At 40.7% G+C, this 19777-nt stretch overlaps 1 protein-coding gene across 5 annotated transcripts in view; it reads right to left on the bottom strand.

Annotated features, from left to right (window-relative positions):
- Positions 1-3205: 3205 nt before the first annotated feature.
- The window catches only part of TUBGCP5 (tubulin gamma complex associated protein 5), a 65703-nt gene continuing 49131 nt past the window's right edge, over positions 3206-19777 (bottom strand). For 4 of the 5 annotated variants that reach the window (XM_008061320.1, XM_008061322.1, XM_021714075.1 and 1 more), the window contains 6 exons: positions 19504-19624; positions 18852-19030; positions 8766-8891; positions 7775-7863; positions 4619-4719; positions 3206-3597 (listed from right to left, as the gene is read on the bottom strand). In XM_008061320.1, the coding sequence (XP_008059511.1) occupies positions 3551-3597; positions 4619-4719; positions 7775-7863; positions 8766-8891; positions 18852-19030; positions 19504-19624 (663 nt within the window). In that variant the 3' untranslated portion in view covers positions 3206-3550. The remainder of the gene's footprint in view (positions 3598-4618; positions 4720-7774; positions 7864-8765; positions 8892-18851; positions 19031-19503; positions 19625-19777) is intronic. The other variant, XM_008061323.1, reaches the window with a different exon arrangement.

Raw genomic sequence — 19777 nt, 5'->3', positions numbered from 1 at the left:
CAGGAGACGAGGTCTCGCCAAGTTGCCCAGGCAGGTCTCGAACCCACAGGCTCAGGCAATCCACTCACCTCGGCCTCTCAAAGCCCTGGGATTACAGGCTGAGCCACCGAGCCCGGCAATAGTAGTTTTTAAAAAAATCTTTTATTACAGTGATGGCAAATAGGTGTACAAGTCCCCACATCAGTTGTGAAACAACAGGGCCATGCAAAGCAACTTTCCATGAATTGTTTTATTTTAGTTTTACATCTCAGCTAAAATGAACAAGAGAAACATAAAGAAGAGTGCTTCGGCTAATGAATTTTTCATTTAGGATGTATTGTAATGAATATGTAAATTCCTATGTCTGTTGGTTAGAAATGACAGGATATGATTAATTTACTAAAGATAAATATTTCGTTCATTAGAGTTATGCACTTGCTTTTTCTTTAGTTGTTCTCACTGCTGTGAGATAGGCCTGTATTTGACTTGTCCATGATGTTATATGGTCAGTGTTTGGCATGAGGCAATGTGCATGATAGGGCTCAGGGTGGGTACTTAGCACAATGAAACACGGGGGTTATCTATGTCATAACCCTACCGCCTTCACAGAGACCAGAATCTTATCTACATAATGTATTCCAGTTTATGAGACAACTATGCAACTATGTTCTATTATAAATTTGGTCAGGTTCTTTGCAGTTCTATGAATTCTGATGTATCCACCACACAGTAAAAACATAGACCAAGGCTATCTTCCCCAAATGTTCCTACATGCCCTGTCAACTCCTCTCCTCATCCCCAACTCCTGGCAATTATTTTTTTTGAGGGGGGGCGGGTTTCAAGTCTCACTCTCACCCAGACTGGAATGCCGTAGCATGTCCACAGCTCACTGCAGCCTGAATTTCTTGGGCTCAGACAATCCTTCCACTTCAGCCTCCCGAGTTGCTGGGATTATAGGCACACACCACCACATCTGACTAATTTTTCTATTTTTTTTTTTTTCTGCTGTGTTGCTGAGGCTGGTCTCAAATAATCCTCCCGTGTTGGCCCCCCAGTGTTGCAATTGTAGGCTTGAGCCACCGCACCTAGTCCCCTGGCAACTATTTGCCTGGTCTCTGTCCTATGGTTTTGGATTTCCCAGAATATCACGTACAAGGAATCACATGTAGTCACTCAAGGATGGCTTCTTTCGCTTAACATTGTCTTTGAGATTCATCCAAGTTGTTACAAGGTCTTTTCCTTGCTGAGCAGTATTCTACTGTATGAACTGAAACTGTCTATTCATCCACCAGTTGACGGACGTGTGGATTGTTTCTATGTTTTGATACTTAAAAAAGCTGCTGTAAACATTCATGTACAGGTTTTTGTGTGAACATACATTTCATATCTCTTGGATAAACATCCAGGGGCAGGATTGATGGGGGGGTATGTGTTTAACATAAAATACTGACTCTTCCAAATTGGCAGTGCTGTTTTGCATTTCTACCAGCAATGTGAGTGTTCCAGTTGCTCCACCCAGGCCAAGAATTGATGTTGTGATTTTCTGTTTTGTCACTCTAATAGGTGTATAATGGTATCTAATTGTACTCAATTTAAATAAATTACCTTTAACTTAAAAACTGAGGTGTATGTAATTTATATACAGTAAGATAAATAGATCTTAAATCTACTGTTCAATGAGTTTTGTCAAATGCATATACTTGTGGAACCAATAAAGATATAGAATGTTGCCATCACTCCCAGAAAGTTCCTCTTGCCCCTTTTCAGGTGCCATGTCATGTCCAGAGGCAACTTCTGTGGCTATTTTTTTTTTTTTTTTGAGTTGGAATCTCACTCTGTTGCCCAGGCTGGAGTGCAGTGGCATGCTCACAGCCACCCCAGCGTCGACCTGCTGGGCTCAGACAATCCTTCTGCCTCAGCCTTCTAAGTAGCTGAAACTACAGGCGCATGCTACCGTGCCTGGCTAATTTTTTATTTATTGTAGAGATGAGGTCTCGTCAAGTTGCCCGGCCTGGTCTTAAACCTGGCAATCCACTCATCTCGGCCTCCCAAAATGCTGGGATACAGGCTCAGCCACTGAACCCGGCCTCCTATTTCTATCACTTTAGACTAGTTTTATCTGTTCATTAACTTCCTATAAATGGAATAATACAATAATGAATCTGTTTAAGTTTGGCTTTTTTTCAGCATAACGTTCTTAAAATTCATTTCTGTCATTATGTGTATTAGCATTTAAGAGTAAAGCCCAGGATTTGAGTGGGCTTGCCTCCAGACTGCCTTCTGCATGCAGGAAATGCTGATGTTGCAAGATGGTTGCGGTTATGTACGAGAGAGCAAGGGTGCCCTTGTAGCTCTTAGGGCCATTTCGAGCTCAGCAGTTGTTTTTAAAAAAGAACTATAAATACACTATTGAGTCAAAAGTATTAGAGGCATGCTATGATGGTTACTTTTATAAGTGTCCCTGGGCTACGGGATGCCAGATGGCTGGCAAAACATTATTTGTGTCTGTGAGAGTGCTTCCAGAAGAGATTAGCATTTCAACTGGTAGACAGAGCCAAAAAAAAAAAACCCACCTTCACCAATGTTGGGCATTACTCAATCTGTTGAGGGCCTGAATAGAACAAAAAAGCAGAGCAAGGGCAGATTTGCTCTCTGCTTGAGCTGGGACATCCATCTTCTCCGACCCTCTAATATTGTCACTGGTTCTTGAGCCACTGAGCTGGGATTCAGAAGCCACTGGTTCTCCTGGTTCTTGGGGCCTTTGGGTCTGCGTGGGATCTATACCCCCGTCTCTCCCAAGCCCCTAACTGCCTCTGTGGTTGCTTGAGCCAACAGATTCATTCTCAATCTGTTTCTGCATGTCTACCCACATATCCTATTGGTTCTGTTTCTCTGGAGAACACTGAATAACACATATATCAAGAAACAGATAAAGAAAATGTCAAAAAATGGATATACTTTTTACTTAGGATATAACTAGTTAGCTCACAAAAATTCTCAGAAATGTTAAACAATAGTATGCGCCAAGTGCTGGCTCTGAGTGAAGTTGATTTTTTACATTTATTGATATTGGTTGAGGCTATTTTCCATTTTGGAATTTCCTAGGCACATAAAGAATATAAACACTTCTAGGATGGCCAAATCGAAGATAACTTTTAGTGAAGACAGCATGTAAAACTATAACAAACTTCTATGATTGAAGTATAGGAACAAAAGGAGAATAAAAGAATTTTAAGTGCCTTTATTTATTTTTAATATCAATAATTACATTTTCAAAATGATATAAATTACATTTAAAGGTATCAATACCACACATCTGTATCATACGGTAGGAAATATAAGAGTAAATAGCCTATGTACACTTTGCATTATTTACACAATTTAATATACACAACCACCCAAGAATCCCTAGAAAATGCATCTATCATCCACTGTCTAGAATATGGACAAGTTTTAAAAATAAAACAAAGTAAAAAGATGTCCATTTTTCGGCTGCATATGGTGGACATGTACATGTATCAAGATGAAGTCTGTGTTGATGTGGGAAGTTTCATGAAAAAAAGAAACATATTTAACTTTGTTCCATGCCAGCCATGAGTGACAATGCTAGAGATTCCACTGTGGGAAGAATAAAAATAAAGTTAAGAAAACAGATTTAAATGCTTTAAAATATTTGAATAAGACCTTAATAAAATTCAAAACTGAAAGTATTTAAAGACATGTTCTATTTTTAATTAAAATACTGATTATTTTTAATGTATCATAAAAATGATTATGTTCATTTATTAAATACAAAAAAATCAGTATTATTTATTTCTATTTCAAATAATTTCAATGTTGGGAACAATACAGGCATTTCACTGAACAAATCACACTTGTTCCACAAGTCATAAAATCTAGAGTTAGTTCAACACAATGTGCCATGTTCTAACCTATGAATGGAATCTATTTCATTAACACTCACCCAGTGCAAAAATGAACAAATGCATTAATGTTTCCTCAAACACAGTTCCATCAGTTACTCCTATGAAGGACACTGTAATTGGAACATGCAAGAATGGGGACGAGACAAACCCTGTCACTTCACCAAGCAGAAGCTGGGCAAAGAGGCGCCACTCAGCTCTGCTACATCAAAAAGATGACATGGCTCGCTCTCCCCGGCCCCTGGACCTTTCTGCCCACTGTGTTCTGAACTGTCAGAGACACGTTTCCTGCTGGTAAGAGGCAGTCTTGGGTGGTTTAAAATTGCTAAAAAAATTCTATCTTTTGAAAAGAAATAGTTACAAAAGCTACACGATAGGACAAGGCATGACAGAAATCGATTCTGCCACCTACTTAATTTAATAGTAGTTTTAGAAATCCACTGGTGTAACCAATGGCACATTACCAAGGAAAGTCTCTAGTCTTAGTGGTCTACATTTGGTTATTTACTTGCCTCACAGTAATTCTTTTTTTTTTTTAACTTCTCTTTTTCTCACAGTAATTCTTAAACAAAAATTCAAAGTATGGCACCACTGTTGAGAGACTCTTCAGTTTTGAAAACGGTGAGAAATTCAAATTCTTCATGTAATCAGTAACAAAACAATACACAGCTACAAGAAAATACAAAAGTAGTCATATTTTGATATAATATACTCACAATGGGGAAAGGATCCTCTACAGACGGCTTTGTTTAAAATAGTTACAAGAAACATATGGCAGTTTTTAAAATCAGACTCCATTTTCTCTATAGATTCCATTCTAGGAAAAAAAGTAAATTTCAATTTAAGTGCACAGGGAGTTAACAGGCTATAAGATATCTTTGGAATAATTTCAAATGTACTTTAATTTAGCTATTTAAAAAATTTTAATAAAACAACAACAGATGCTGGTGAGGTTGCAGAGAAAAAGGAACTACTGGTGGGAATGCAAACTAGCATAACCTCTTTGGAAGACAGTGTGGCAATTTGTGAAAGAACTAGAAATTGACCCTCTGTATGACCCAGCAATCCCCTACGGGGAAGATACTTGGAGAAACTCAAATCATTCTACAAAAATGATACCTGCACATGTATGTTTGCTGCAGCTCTATTCACAACAGTAAAAACCATGCTGTCCATTGAAGCTGGACTGGATAAAAAAAATGTGGTACATATACACAATGGAATATTATGCAGCCACAAAGAAGGACAAACATATGGACTTCGCAGCAACTTGGATGGATTTAGAGTCAATCATACTCAGTGATCGATCACAGAAACAAAGAACAGAGTACCACATGTTCTCACCCATAAGCAGACCCTGAACAATTATCATACTACTATAAGAAAGGGATTGGCAGTAGTGGGAACTGCCAGGGGAGGGAGGAGCACACCTCATCAACAAAGGATCTGCATAATGAACATTTGTATACATAACCCTGAATTGTACCCCATATCTTTAAAATAAAGAAAAAATAAATAAATAAAAAATTTCAAAATGTCTTATGAAAAGCTTCATTCGGATATAAAACTGTGCTGTTTTCAAATAGTACCTGGTTCTGGAGTAGGATGACTGGGGAATATTTCCTTTTCTTTTTACAGTTCTATATTTTTATTGTTTATAAGCATTTATTCTCTTTGAAATAAAGAGTACATCAAGGATATAAACTCTAAAGTTTGAAACTATTTTATAAAAGTAGCCCCCCCCTTTATTTTTATAAAAAGGAAAATACCAAACACAGTAAGAGAGAACTTCCCCAGCCTACCACCCAGTCTCGGCAGGCACACACCCAGGTGACAAGCTCCCCACAGCCCACCGTAGCATTCAGAAGCAAACTGGAGACATCAGAGTATTTGAGTCGTAAATGCTTCATACACATAAGTGTATGCTTGAAAGACAAAGACATTTTCAAATGTCATATTTGCTTGAAATTAACGACACTTTAATATGATCAAATAATCAGTGTCCAAGCACATCCCACACTGCTTCTACAGTTTTTCACTTCTCTGCTTTAACTTTGAATAACTCCAATAAACTGTGATAGCTGACACGGTTCTTAAGCCCTCCTCACCCCTCGCCTCTTCCTCATAGCTTATTTGTAGAAGAAATGGAAAGAGGTCAGTTTTAGCAAAGCAGATGCAGCAATGTTATTTGTTCTCCACCTCACAGTAACATGAAAGGTGAAATACGTTTCACCCACTTTGAGACAGTAATGATGAAGACTTTTGTTTCTATTCCTGCAATTATGGCTTTTATCTACTATCTTAGCTTCTTCATTCAAAACATAGTTAGAAGCTAAGATTGTGAATTACACTTGCATCATAATGAACTTTCAAGTCCTCACCAACATGGATTAAGTACAAGCTGTTACCATAAGTACCCCGTCAACTAAACATTCACTTTTTTTTTTTGAAGTCAGGGTCTCACTTAGTCACCCAGGCTGGAGTGCAATGATACCATCTTGGCTCACCGCTACCTCAACCTCCTGAGCTCAGGCAATTCTCCTGCCTTAGTCTTCCAAATACTTGGGACTACAGGTGCACGCCACCACGCCTGGTTAATTTTTTAACTTTTTGTAGAGATGAAGTCTCACTATGCTTCCTAGGCTAGTCTCAAACTTTTGGGCTCAAGCAATCCTCCTGCCTCAGGCTCCCAAAGTGCTGGGATTATAGGCATGTACCACTGTGCCTGGTCAAAACATTCAGTTTTATTTCAGGCAAGTAATAGCAAAATTATCACTGCATTAATTTTACCAACAAAATTGAAAAAATATTGAGATGCACATTCACATTGACAGTAGAGGCAGTACTGCAAGATAGGAAGAACTCCCAGGAACTGTCCTCTGACTTCAGAGCATTTGCCTTTCTATGTGAACTGTGCAAATAGACTCAAATAGACAATATCCTTTTTTTTCTGAGTTGGAGTCTCACTCTTTCGCCCAGACTGGAATGCAGTGGCATGCTCCTGGCCACTGCAGCCTCGACCTGCTGGGTTCCAGCAATCCTTCCACCTCAGTCTTCCAACTAGCTGGAACTACAGATGCGCGCTACCATGCCTGGCTAATTTTTTTTCATTTATTGTAGAGACGAAGTCTCGCCAAGTTGCCTGGGTGGGTCTCAAACCCATGGGCTCAGGCAATCCACTTGTCTCGGCTTCCCAAAGTGCTGGGATTATAGGCTGAGCCACCGAGCCCAGTCAACAATATCTTTTAGAGCTCATCCAAAATACAACTTTGGACTGTAACGAAGCATGATGTCCAAAATCTGCTTTGAGGTAAATGTGAGTGGGGAATGGTGGCAGACACGACACAGAACTAACTGGTCACTGCTGGCACTGCTAAGGCAGGGTAATGGGTGTGCGGGCTTGCTAAGTTATACCCTCCACTTCCATATGCTTGAAGGTGTCCATACTAAAAACTTCACAAATGTATACAATAGAACAGGATATAATCTGAGAATATTTGCTTGTCCAAATGAAAAGACTTTTTTTTAATGGTTTTATGACTTATAAAATAACTGCACAAATCATTTTTGTTGTTGTTGTTTTGAGACAGGGTCTCGCTATGTTGCCCAGGCTGGTCTTGATCTTCTGGGTTCAAGCAATCCTATTGCCTTGGCCTCCCAAGTAGCTGGGACTAGAGGTGCACACTGTGGCACTCTGCTTAGAACTGTACAATTCTTGATGTTGCTTAGTTCAGATGAGCAAATTTGATTCTTCTTAAATAGAGTGATACACGATATACTGTCCAGATGATAACAAGGCTCCATGAATGAAGTTAGTTAAAAGGGAAGCTAAAGTGGTTACAACAGGGATGCTTTACAAGCTACACACTTACCGCCAAGCCCCCAAGCCCGCCTGCCAACCATCTGCAAACATGAGGGCCAAGTTCAACACCTTCATGATAGCTTCTTTCACAAAGCTGACCTGGAGATCAAAGTCAGAACACAGACTCCATAACCAGGTTTGGACAATGATACCAACACTTCTGCCTAATTTAAATGAGTCACAGAAAAAGCTCATCAGTACAGTGGCTGCCTTCTCTGCATAGGGAAGATCTCCAGGTTCTGGACCAAGCCCACTTGGGTTGGGGCCCATATGTTACCATGCTCATGGTACATATGGGCATTAGCATTAGAGACCCAAGTTGGTCATTTAAATTCACCAATGAAACTGGGACAAGTAATTTTGCGGCTGTACTACTTAATTCCATATATTCACACTACGCTAGACACACTATTATTCCACAATTATAGATACAATTTTTCCAACTTAATCCAAGTGCAATACAGAGTGAGTGTCAACTACTGAAACACAGTTCTCATATTTCTTTTAAATATAGATATATGTCCTTTTTGATTTTTTTTTTTGAGTCAGGGTCTCACTTTGTCGCCTGGACTGGAGTACAGTGGTATGATCATGGTTCTCTGCAGCCTTGACCTCCTGGGCTCAGGTGATCCTTCTGCCTCAGTCTCCTGGGTAGCTGGGACTACAGGCACGTGCTACCATACCCAGCTAATTTTTTTGATTTTTTTTGTAGAGACGAAGTCTTGTTAAGTTGCTCAGGCTGGTTTTGAACTCCAGGGTTCAAGAGAGCCTCCCGCCTCAGCCTCTCAAAGTGCTGGGATTACAGATATGAGCCACTGCACCTGGCTTTAGATATAATTTCTAGGAACCTCATTCTAGTAAGCTCATTAGATCTGGCTATTGCTTAAAGAATGCTCTGCAGGACAGAAGCTGAATAATTATAAAATTCCAAAGATGACAGCCCCATAAACCAGCTTCCTTCTTGCCTCAGTGACCACATGTGCAGGAGACATCTCACGTACCTTTTCTCTCAGCAGACATCGATCATGGATGGTTGACAAATACCTATAGTGAATTTTAATTAACTGGTCCAAATCTTTGGCTTCCTCAACTTGATGTTGAAATTCCAGCCCTGTACTGTGTAGAATCTTTGAAGAGAAATAAGAAAAGCTTAATCAGCAGACTTTTTCTTTGAGGACTTATGTGCTGCACACACAACTTTTTAGCAATCTCTACTCTCAAATTCATTCAATATCATATCCGTAAAGTTTCATAAGGTACTATTCTTTAAAAAAAATTTTTTTTTGATAGAGATGGAGGTCTTGGTATGTTGCCTTGGCTGGTCTCGAACTCTTGACCTCAAGCGATCCTCCCATCTCACCCTCCCACAAGAGCTGGGTAACAGGTGTGAGCCACTGTGCCTAGCAAAGTAGCATTCTTTAAAGGCTGCCTGCATACCTTGACATTCTGAGCCTGAGAAGATGATGGGGGCAGTCCTGCAGGACCCATCTGCACAGTGAATGGATGCCAAACTTTAGACTAACTGACTTCCCAGTGAAGAGGGACAAGAATAATAAACTGTGTAGAAGATGCATCGATAAAACAAAATAATTATCGGTAAATGTGCTATAAATAAGCATTTTTATAATACAAATTATTACAATGGATTTATATGTTTTTAGAAATTCAAATTCTCATATATTGATTTTTCTCTAAAAGAAGCACAGAAGTACTTCACATAAAAAACAAACTAAGGGGCCGGGCTCAGTGGCTCAGCCTGTAATTCCAGCACTTTGGGAGGCCAAGGCAAGTGGATTGCTTGAGCCTGCGGGTTTGAAACCAGCCCAGGTACCTTGGCGAGACCTTGTCTCTATAATAATAATTTTTTAAAAAATTAGCCGGGCATGGTAGCGCGCACCTGTAGTTCCAGCTACTTGGAAGGTTGAGGTGGAAGGATCACCTGAGCCCAGCAGGTCAACACAGGTGGCCTTGAGTGTGTCCCAGCACTCCAGCCTGGGCGAGAGTGAGACTCCAACTCAAAACAAAAACCAAAACACTAGGGGAGTGTCCATAAAGACTCCCTGCATGAGCAGGTGTGTGCCGGTGGGTGAGTGAAAGTCCGTCTGAGAGGAGACTCGTGTTCATGCACCCAGGGCTTTCCTCTGGAGGTAACTGCAACTCCCTACCACCCTGAGATTGGAGCAGCCGGCACACAGGATTGTCTGCTGTTCTTGGGGGCTCTCCTGAGAAAAGCCTGCTGAATCCAGCTGATCTTCATCACCTGGAGCCTAGCACACACCATCACCTGTGACAGCAAAGTGGCTGGAGCCACCAGTCTCTGGAGAGAGCAGTCGAGGAGAGCTGGAGAGGAGCCCCCCACTGTGAGGAAAGGCCTGCCGGAACCATTTTCTCTGTTCCGGGACCAGACAGAGACCTACACTGCTAGCTGCTGCCTGGCTCCACCCAGCCTCCAGCCTGGGGCCTAGAGGTTATCTCATCAAACTCGGAGAGACGGACGCCCCTCCCCACACTGGAACAGGCACAGACATTTCAGATTTGAGTGGGAGTTTTGACAAAAGCAGCAGCAAGCCAGGTGAGTCCAGATTGATCTGCCCTCCTCCCACAATAGTCCATGGGGCAGCCGATCCATGCTGAGAGCAATCCTATCAGCCTCCACTGAGAGCAGAGGGGAAGGGAAAGACCAGAGCTGAAAGGAAATTGAAGTTACTGCCTCAGAGCAAGTTTTTGTTTTTTCTTTTTCTCATCTCTTTCTGGTTTTGATTATGTTTTCATACTTGTTTCTGCTATTTTATTTTTTTAGACTTTCTGTTTCTGTAGGTATTTTTGATGGAGAGTATATCAATAGGGGAGTTTTTGTTGGTTTGTGTGTTTGTACGATTGTCTGTATGTTTTTGCTTTTTTAATCTTTTCTGTCTTTGTTTGAGTCTCTTTTCACTGGTTAGTTTGTACATGCCTTCTGTTTTCCCTCTTCTTCTCTCTCTCCACCTTCCTCTCATCCCCCTCCTTCCTTTTCCCATTCCTTTTTCTTACCTCGTTTTCAGGGGGCAAACCTATGCCCACACTGCACAGACAGATTGTAAGGCAGTGGGAAGTGGGCGCCAGGGGGCTCACACACCTGTCAGTAGATACTGGAATCTGCATAGAGTTTCTGAATCACAGCTCTTCCCCCAATTAAATCTGAAAACTGCAAAAAGCACAGTCCCGCTTCAGAATTGAACAAAGCCAGAGGATCCACATAAGGAAGAATAGGAGATTGAGCAAACAGAAGTAAAAGCTACCCTCACATCCCTGAACAACAGAATTAAAGAAGAGGTTAAAAAAAAGGGGGGAGATCTAAACAAATGAAGAAAAACCAAAAGAAGAATATGGGTCTCACACAAACCCCTGGGAGGTCAGACACTGAGAATACATACTTCAGAACTCAGACAATGAAGAGCCCCCAGAATGACTGGTCTGAAACCACAAATCCAGATACCAAGACATTAATAGAGACAATAAATAGAATTGAGGAGAGACAAGAGGAAAGAATGAAGGAGTTGATAATTGAGACAACAGCAATAAAGAATGCAGTGAATGAAATAAATAACAAACCGATAAGCATGGAAAGCAGTATTAGCCAAGCAGAAGAAAGAATCTCAGAGCTTGAGGACTAAAATATGGAACTAACCCAAACTGTCAAAAACATAGAAAAGAAAATTAAAAAGAACAAAACTTTCAAGAGATGAGGGATTATTTCAAGAGGACAAACCTAAGAGTAATTGGAATTCCTGAGGCAGAGAGACAGAGACCACCCTGGAACAACCATTCATGAAATTATCCAAGAAAACTTCCCCCATCTCATCAGTGATGCAACATTTCAAACACAAGAGATTCAGAGAACCCCTGTGAGACAACAAATAAGATCAACTCCTTTCACATAGTAATTTGCCTACACAAAGTAGGTATAAAAGAAAAAACCCAAAAGGCAGCAAAAGAAAAAAGTCAGACTACCTATAGAGGAAGACCAATTAGAATAGCAGCAGACTTATCTACAGAAACACTTCAGGCTAGGAGAGCTTGGGAGTCCAATCATCAAAGTTCTCAAAGACAAACAATTTCAACCAAGAATTAGCTACTCACCTACGCTAAGCTTCATCAGTGATGGAGAATTAAAATTTTTTCTGAGACATTCAATCCCTAAGAGCTTATGCTGCCTCCAGACCAGCTCTACAAGAAATACTTAGGAAAGTATTAAACACAGAAGAAAGAAAAGAAAGAATGACAATGTCCTTCACAAGAATGCAGGAAAAAGATTGAAAGCACACATGAATCAACCCCAAAATCAAAAGAAAGACAATGAACAAATAAACAAACAGCAGCAACAATAACAAACTCTATAAAACTTCATGAAAGGGATAAACTCTCACATCTCAATAATTAGCCTGAATGTGAATGGACTAAATGCATCTCTGTAAAGACATAGAATAGCAAAATAGATAAAATATCATGAGGCAACAATATATTGTCTCCAAGAGACTCATCTCACCAGAAAGGACATTCACAGACTCAAAGTAAGAGAATGGGAAACAAAATTTCAGGTGAATGGAACACAAAAGAAAGCAGGAGTCGTGATCTTAATATCAGACAAAATACCCTTCAAGTTATCAAAAATTAAAAAAGATATAGAAGTTCATTACATAATGATAAAAGGTTCAATCCATCAACAAGAAATACCCATCCTAAACATATTTGCACCCAACATGGGAGTCTAACTTTCATAAAGCAGCTTCTAGGTAAACTTAAAAAACATATTGACTCTACCGCTATCATAGCTGGGGACTTAAATACTCCACTCTCGACCCTAGACACATCATCAAGACAAAAATCAACAAGGAGATCCAGAACCTCAATGTGACACTTGACCAACTGTACTTGGTTGATACCTATAGAACACTCCACCCAACAATCACAGAATATACATTCTACTTATCACCACATGGAATGTACTCTGATCGACCACATCCTCGGCCATAAACCAAGCATAAACAAATTCCGTAAGACTGAAATAATGCCATGCACTTTCTCAGACCACAGTGGTATAAAAATAAATATCAACCCTGACAAAGTTCCCCCAAAACCCACAAAGACATAGACATCGAACACCATGATGCTAAACAACTCCTGGGTCAACATGAAAATCAAAGCAGAGATTAAAAGATTCCTGGAAGCTGGGCTCGGTGGCTCAGCCTATAATCCCGCACCTTTGGGAGGCTGAGGTGAATCACCTGAGCCCATGGGTTCGAGACCCACCTGGGCAGGCGAGACCTCATCTCTACAATAAATCAAAAAAATTAGCTGGGTGTGGTAGCGTGCGCCTGTAGTTCCAGCTACTTGGAAGGCTGAGACGGAAGGATCTCCGGAGCCCAGCAGGTAGAGGCTGCGGTGGCCGGGAGCGGCCACTGCACTCCAGTCTGGGCGACAGTGTGACTCCAACTCAAAAAAAAAAGATTCCTGGAAACAAATGAAAATGAAGAAACATCTTACCAAAGCCTCTGGGATGCCATAGAAGGCAGTACTAAGAGGGAAATTCGTAGCTCTATGAACACACATCAAGAAAATGGAAAGATCACAACTTAACAGCCTAACAAATCACCTAAGGAAGCTAGAGAACAAGACCACCAAAACCCTAATTTCAGCAGAAGAACAGAGATCACTAAAATAAAAGCCCAAATTCAGGACATAGAAGACAAAAAGATAACACCAAAAAAAATCAACGATAATACAAAAGATAGTATAAAATATAATAAAGAGAGAGAATACAAAAAAGATAATACAAAAAAAAACCAAAATGCTGACTCTCTGAAAGGATAAACAAGATTGATGGACCCCCTAGCTAGACTGAACAAGAAAAAGCCTAAATAAACACAATCAGTAATACAAAAGATCAAGTCACTATTGAACCCGTAGAAATACAAAAGATTATCAAAGACTACTATGTACACTTGTATGAAAACAGATTTGAAAACCTAAAGGAAATAGAGGACTTTCTGACATCACACAGCATCCCCAGGTTCAAACAAGAAGAAACCAAGAACCTAAACAGACTAATAACAATCTAGGAAATTGACATAATAAAACTACCTACAAAATGGCTTTCCAGCAGAATGACTTTCCAACAGAATTCTACAAAACATACAAGGAGGAGCTGATACCAATCCTATTGAAAGTATTCCAGGCAATTGAGAAAGATGGAACTCTCCCCAAATCATTTTATGAAGCTAACATCACATTGATACCCACACTGGGTAAAGATTCAACAAAGAAAGAGAACTAAAGGCCAACATCCTTGATGAACATAGATGGTAAAATTTTCAACAAGATCCTAGCAAAATGGATCCAACAACACATTTCAAAAACCATCCACCATGACCACGTAGGTTTCATCCCTGGGATGCAGGGCTGGTTCAACATTTGTAAGACCATAAGCGCAATTAAATACATCAACAAATGTAAAAACAAAAACCACATGACTATATCATTAGATGCAGAAAAAGCTTTTGATAAAATCCAGCACCTATTCTTGATAAAATCCCCTGAACATCTAGACATAGATGGAACATACCTCAAAATAGTAAGACCCATCTATGAGAAACCCACATCCAGCATACTACTAAACAGACAGAAATTGGAACCATTTCCCTTGAAAACTGGAACAAGACAAGATGCCCACTCTCACCCCTCTTTTTCAACATAGTTTTGAGAACCTGTCAAAAACCTCCTTGCAGTCATAAAGGACTTTGGTACAGTCTCAGCTTATAAAGTAAATGTGCAGGCCAGGCTCGGTGGCTCAGCATGTAATCAGCACTTTGGGAGCCCGAGGCATGTGGACTGTCTGAACCCGAGAGTTTGAGACCAGCCCGGGCAACTTGGTGAGATTGTGTCTCTACAATAAATAAAAAATTAGCTGGGTGTGGTAGCACATGCCTATAGTTCTACTACTTGGAAGGCTGAGGCAGGAGGATAGCCTGAGCCCAGCATTTTGATGCTGGGGTGGCCATGAGCATGCCACTGCACTCCAGCCTGGGCGACAGAGTGAGACTCCAACACAAAATAAATAAGTACATAAACAAGCAAGCAAAACATAGTTGCATTTCTATACACCAACAATAAACAAATTGAGACCCATATAAAAAGTACAATCCTATTCACAATAGCCACCCACACACAAAAAAAGTACCTTGGCATCTTCCTAACCAGAGACGTGAAAGATCGTTACAATTAAAAGTATACAACACTACTCAAAGAAATCAAAGATGACACAAACAAATGGAAAAATATTCCATGCGCATGGATTGGAAGAATCAACATTGTTATGATGTCCATCCTACCCACGGCTATCTACAGATTTAACACAATACATTAAATTACCAGCAGCATTCTTCTCAGACCTGGAAACAATACAGGAATTCATATGGAAACAAAAACGACCACAGATAGCCAAAACAATCCTCAGCAAAAAACAAAAACAAACAAAAAACAAAGCAGGAGGTATCATGCTCCCAGACTTTAGACTTTATTATAAAGTTACAATAATCAAAATATCCTGGTATTGGTACAAGAATGAAACAGCAGAGAGATTCCAGAAGCAAAACCTCCATTTCTCAACCAACTCATCTTTGACAAAGCCTCTAACAACAACTACTGGGGAGAGGAGAACCTATTCAGTAAATGGTACTGGAAAAGCTGGCTGACCACATGCAGAAGATTAAAAAAAGACCCCTACCTATCACCATACACAAAAATCAACTCTAAATGGATCAAAGACCTAAATGTAAAACCTCAAACTATAAGAACCTTAGAAAACACAGGACACACCCTTTTGGAAATTGGAACTGGCAACCAATTTCTGATCAAAACCCCAAGTGCCCATGACGTATGAGATAAGATAGACAAGTGGGATCTCATCAAACTGACAAGCTTCTGCAAAGTTAAAACAACCATCGAGAGAGCAGGGAGACAGTCCACAGATTGGGAAAAAATTATTTGCCTATTGTATGCCTGACAAAGGCCTAACTTCTAGGATCTACAAGGAACTTAAATGTGCCAAAAAGAAAAAAACAAACAGCCCCATTACAAAGTAGGCAAAAGATACAAATAGTCACTTCTCAAAAGGAGACATACAAGCAGCCAACAGATATATGAAAAAATGCCCAGCTTCACTAGTCATCAAAGAAATGCAAATTAAAATTATTCTGAGATAACACCTAACTCCATCATCAACAACCCCCAAAACAACAGATGCTGGAAAGGTTGCGGAGAAAAGGAAACACTTCTACACTGTTGGTGGGAGTGCAAACTAGTACAGCTTCTGTGGAAAACAGTGTGGCGATTCCTAAAAAAATCTAAAAATTGACCTTCCATGTGACCCCACAACACCCCTACAGGGAATATATCCAGAGGAACTCAAATTACTCTGTGAAAAAGATACCTGCTGTAATCACAGCACTTTGGGGGGCTGAGGAGAGAGGACTGCCTGAGCCAACGGGTTCAAGACCAGTCTGGGCAACGTGGTGAGACCCTGTCTTTACAATAAATAAAAAAATTATCTGGGCGTGACAGCATGAGCCTGTAATTCCGGTTACTTGGAAGGCTAAGGTGGAAGGATAGCCGGAGCCCAGTGGGACGACACTGTAGGCATGCCACTGCACTCCAGCCTGGGTGATGGAGTGAGACTCCAACTCCAAAAACAAAAGAAAAAGATACATGCACACCTATGTTTATTGCAGCATTGTTCACAATAGCAAGAACATGGAACCAACCATACTGCCTATCAAAAGAGGACTGGATTTTTAAAAAATGTGGTACGTATACACGATGGAATATTATGTAGCCATAAAGGACAAAATCATGAACTTCACAGCAACCTGGATAGACTGAGTCTATAATACTAAGCAATCTATCACAGAAACAAAGAACTGAATATCACATGTTCTCACTCATAAGTGGACCTTGAACACTTATCAAATACTTTATGAAAAGGAAAGAAAAGGATTGGCAATAGCAGTAAGCTGCTGGGGGAGGGGAGGGCATACCTCATCAATAAGGATACCTGCTTAATGAATATTTATATACCTAACCCCGAATTGTACCCTACATCTTTGAAATACAAAAGTTAAAAGAAAATACTTAGACTGGATGAACTGATAAAAACATAACCCAACTATATGATGCCTTCAAGAAATTTACCTCACTAGAAAGACACATATAGCCTGAAAGTGAAGGAAAGGAAAAAGATATTCCATCCAAATGGAAACCAAAAGCAAGCAGGAATAGCTATACTTATATCAATAAAACAGACTTTAAATCAAAAACAGTAAAAGAGACAAATCATGAGATAATGTAAAGTGATGAAAAACAAAACAAAACAAAAACTAGGACTGGGCACAGTGGCTCAGGTCTGTAATCCCAGCACTCTGGGAGGCCGAGGTGAGAGGACTGCCTGAGTCCGGGCAATCCTTCGAGACCAGCCTGGACAACCTGGTGAGACCTCGTCTCTACAATAAAAGATAAAAAATAAAAATTAGCCGGGCATGGTGGTGCATGCCTGTAGTTCCAGCTACTTGGAAGGCTGAGGTGGAAGGATCATCTGAGCCCAGCAGGTCGAGGCTGCAGTGGCTGTGAGCATGCCACTGCACTCCAGCCTGGGTGTGTGAGACTATGACTCAAACAAAACAATACAAAAACCAAACAAAAATCACAAACTCCTAACATTTATTCTTAACAATAAGGGCTCACGGCCAGCCCTGTGAAGGGCAGTGGTGTAGTCAGAGGACGTGCCAAGCATCCCGGTCATATCTTCACGTCCAAAAACACTGGCTTCAAAGGCTCACTTCACCCAGACAAGGAGGGTTTTAGAGTTCATATACCAGAATGGGTACAAAAGAGGCTTTGTTTTTTCCCTAAGCAACAATTTTAAACTCCAAATGAATACTATCCTCAAATACTTCTGTTGCTCGAATATCTGAACTCCTTTCAGGACCTCCCCCTCCAGATCTGATTTTAAGACATATAAGAAAAGCAGTTTCATTTACTTTGTAGGGAGTTCTTATTTCTAAGAAAGTACATAATCTGGTTGTATCTTCCTTTTTACATGCCACACTAGTCTGAGGATTCTGGTTGCTATTAAACATTAAACCATGTTCTAGGGAGAGTGGTCACCACTGATAAGGCTTAAAGGACCATACACAGGAAGTTCTAAGAGCAACTCCAAGAGGGACTGCAGCTGAGCCCGTCCCCAGAGCCTGCCGGACAGGAGGGGCAGTAGTCTCTGGACCATGTATTTTGGTATGTTTAAAACAACATTCCCCCTTATGTCCATATTATTCTATATTTTATTCTTGAGTCAGAGTCTCACTTCATTGCCAAGGCTGGAGTACAGTGGCACGCTGGCTCACGGCCACCACAGCCTCAACCTGCTGGGTTCACGCCATCTTTCTACCTCAGTCTTTCAAGTAGCTGGAACTACAGGCTACCATGCCTAGCTAATCATTTGATTTATTGTAGAGACAAGGTCTCACCATGTTGCCCAGACTAGTTTTGAACCCACGGGCTCAGGCAATCCTCTCACCTTCACCTTGCAAAGTGCTGGGTTTACAGGAGTGAGCCAATGCACCCGGCATGTCCATGGATTTATTGTAGAGACAAGGTCTCACCATGTTGCCCAGACTGGTTTTGAACCCATGGGCTCAGGCAATCCTCTCACCTTCACCTTGCAAAGTGCTGGGTTTACAGGTGTGAGCCAATGCACCCGGCATGTCCATGGATTTATTGTAGAGACAAGGTCTCGCCATGTTGCCCAGACTGGTTTTGAACCCATGGGCTCAGGCAATCCTCTCACCTTCACCTTGCAAAGTTTGGGTTTACAGGTGTGAGCCAATGCACCCGGCATGTCCATGTTTTTTAATAATTAAATGCGTTGTATGTCCCATTTTCAAAATCTTTTGAGTATTCTGTGGATTCCCTTGTATTTATAAATCTATTACAGGAGATTCCTGTGAACAACTGTATGCATAAAGTGACAGAACTGAGGGGGATGGGCAGACACAAACCCTGGTCATGATGTAGTTGTGCAAGCTGTTCACAAAATGCATGAGCTTCACTCTCAAGAGGAACATACGATGGATCTGCTGTCTCACTGGTTCCTTCTGTGGTTCAAACTGAGCAACTGTGCCTTGTTCATGCAGGAGGCCTTCTTTAGACTGAGGTTTTCCAGCAGTACTAACCAGCTCTATGAAAGAGTAAAAAAGCAAAGTGGGTGGAAAGAGAATCGACTCAAACCCCACTGAACTGTGCCATACACTGGGAGCTCTGAGGACGCGGCATCAGTGTTGCCAAGAGCACCCTAAAAGAGGCTTGGCAGGGATTGAACTTGGGTGCCTCGGAAGGTGAAGCGTCAAAAGTCCCCCTTTTACTTCTGTTATCACTTTCATGAAATGCGTCAAAGTTCCATTAACTTGTCATTAACAATTTTTGCATAACCTAAGAAGACTATTCTGGCTGTATTTCTCATCAAGTTGTTGCATATCAGATCAACTGTATGTAAAACTTCCTGATCGTTCATTCAGATATTTGATGTCTATAAAACTTGCTGTAACACATGTCATTCTGGCATTTGTGTACACATAAAAACTGATCAAAGACTACCAAACTTTATCAGGGTTAAAATTAAATTGCACTTTATCTGCTGAGAATAAATCTTACCACCAAACAGTAAAACATCCAGACTATATTTTGCCCACTTTATTTGCAGTAAGAGAAGGAACACTTGATTATAAATTTTTTGACATTCCAAACTTATAACTATATCTACAGGCCATGGGACCTGTGAAAACAAAAAGAGAAAATTAGAATAGAAAGTAACCAGTTACTTGCATGTTTTAATTTAAACAAAAGCTGGGCTTGGTGGCTCAGCCTATAATCCGCGCCTTGGGAGGCTGAGGTGAGTGGATTGCCTGAGCCTGCGGGTTTGAGACCC

The sequence above is a fragment of the Carlito syrichta genome, unplaced genomic scaffold, assembly GCF_000164805.1.
Source record: "Carlito syrichta isolate Samal-C Ts95f unplaced genomic scaffold, Tarsius_syrichta-2.0.1 Scaffold305203, whole genome shotgun sequence".
Taxonomy (NCBI): Eukaryota; Metazoa; Chordata; class Mammalia; order Primates; family Tarsiidae; genus Carlito; species Carlito syrichta.
This window is presented reverse-complemented; position numbering and strand designations above follow the sequence as displayed.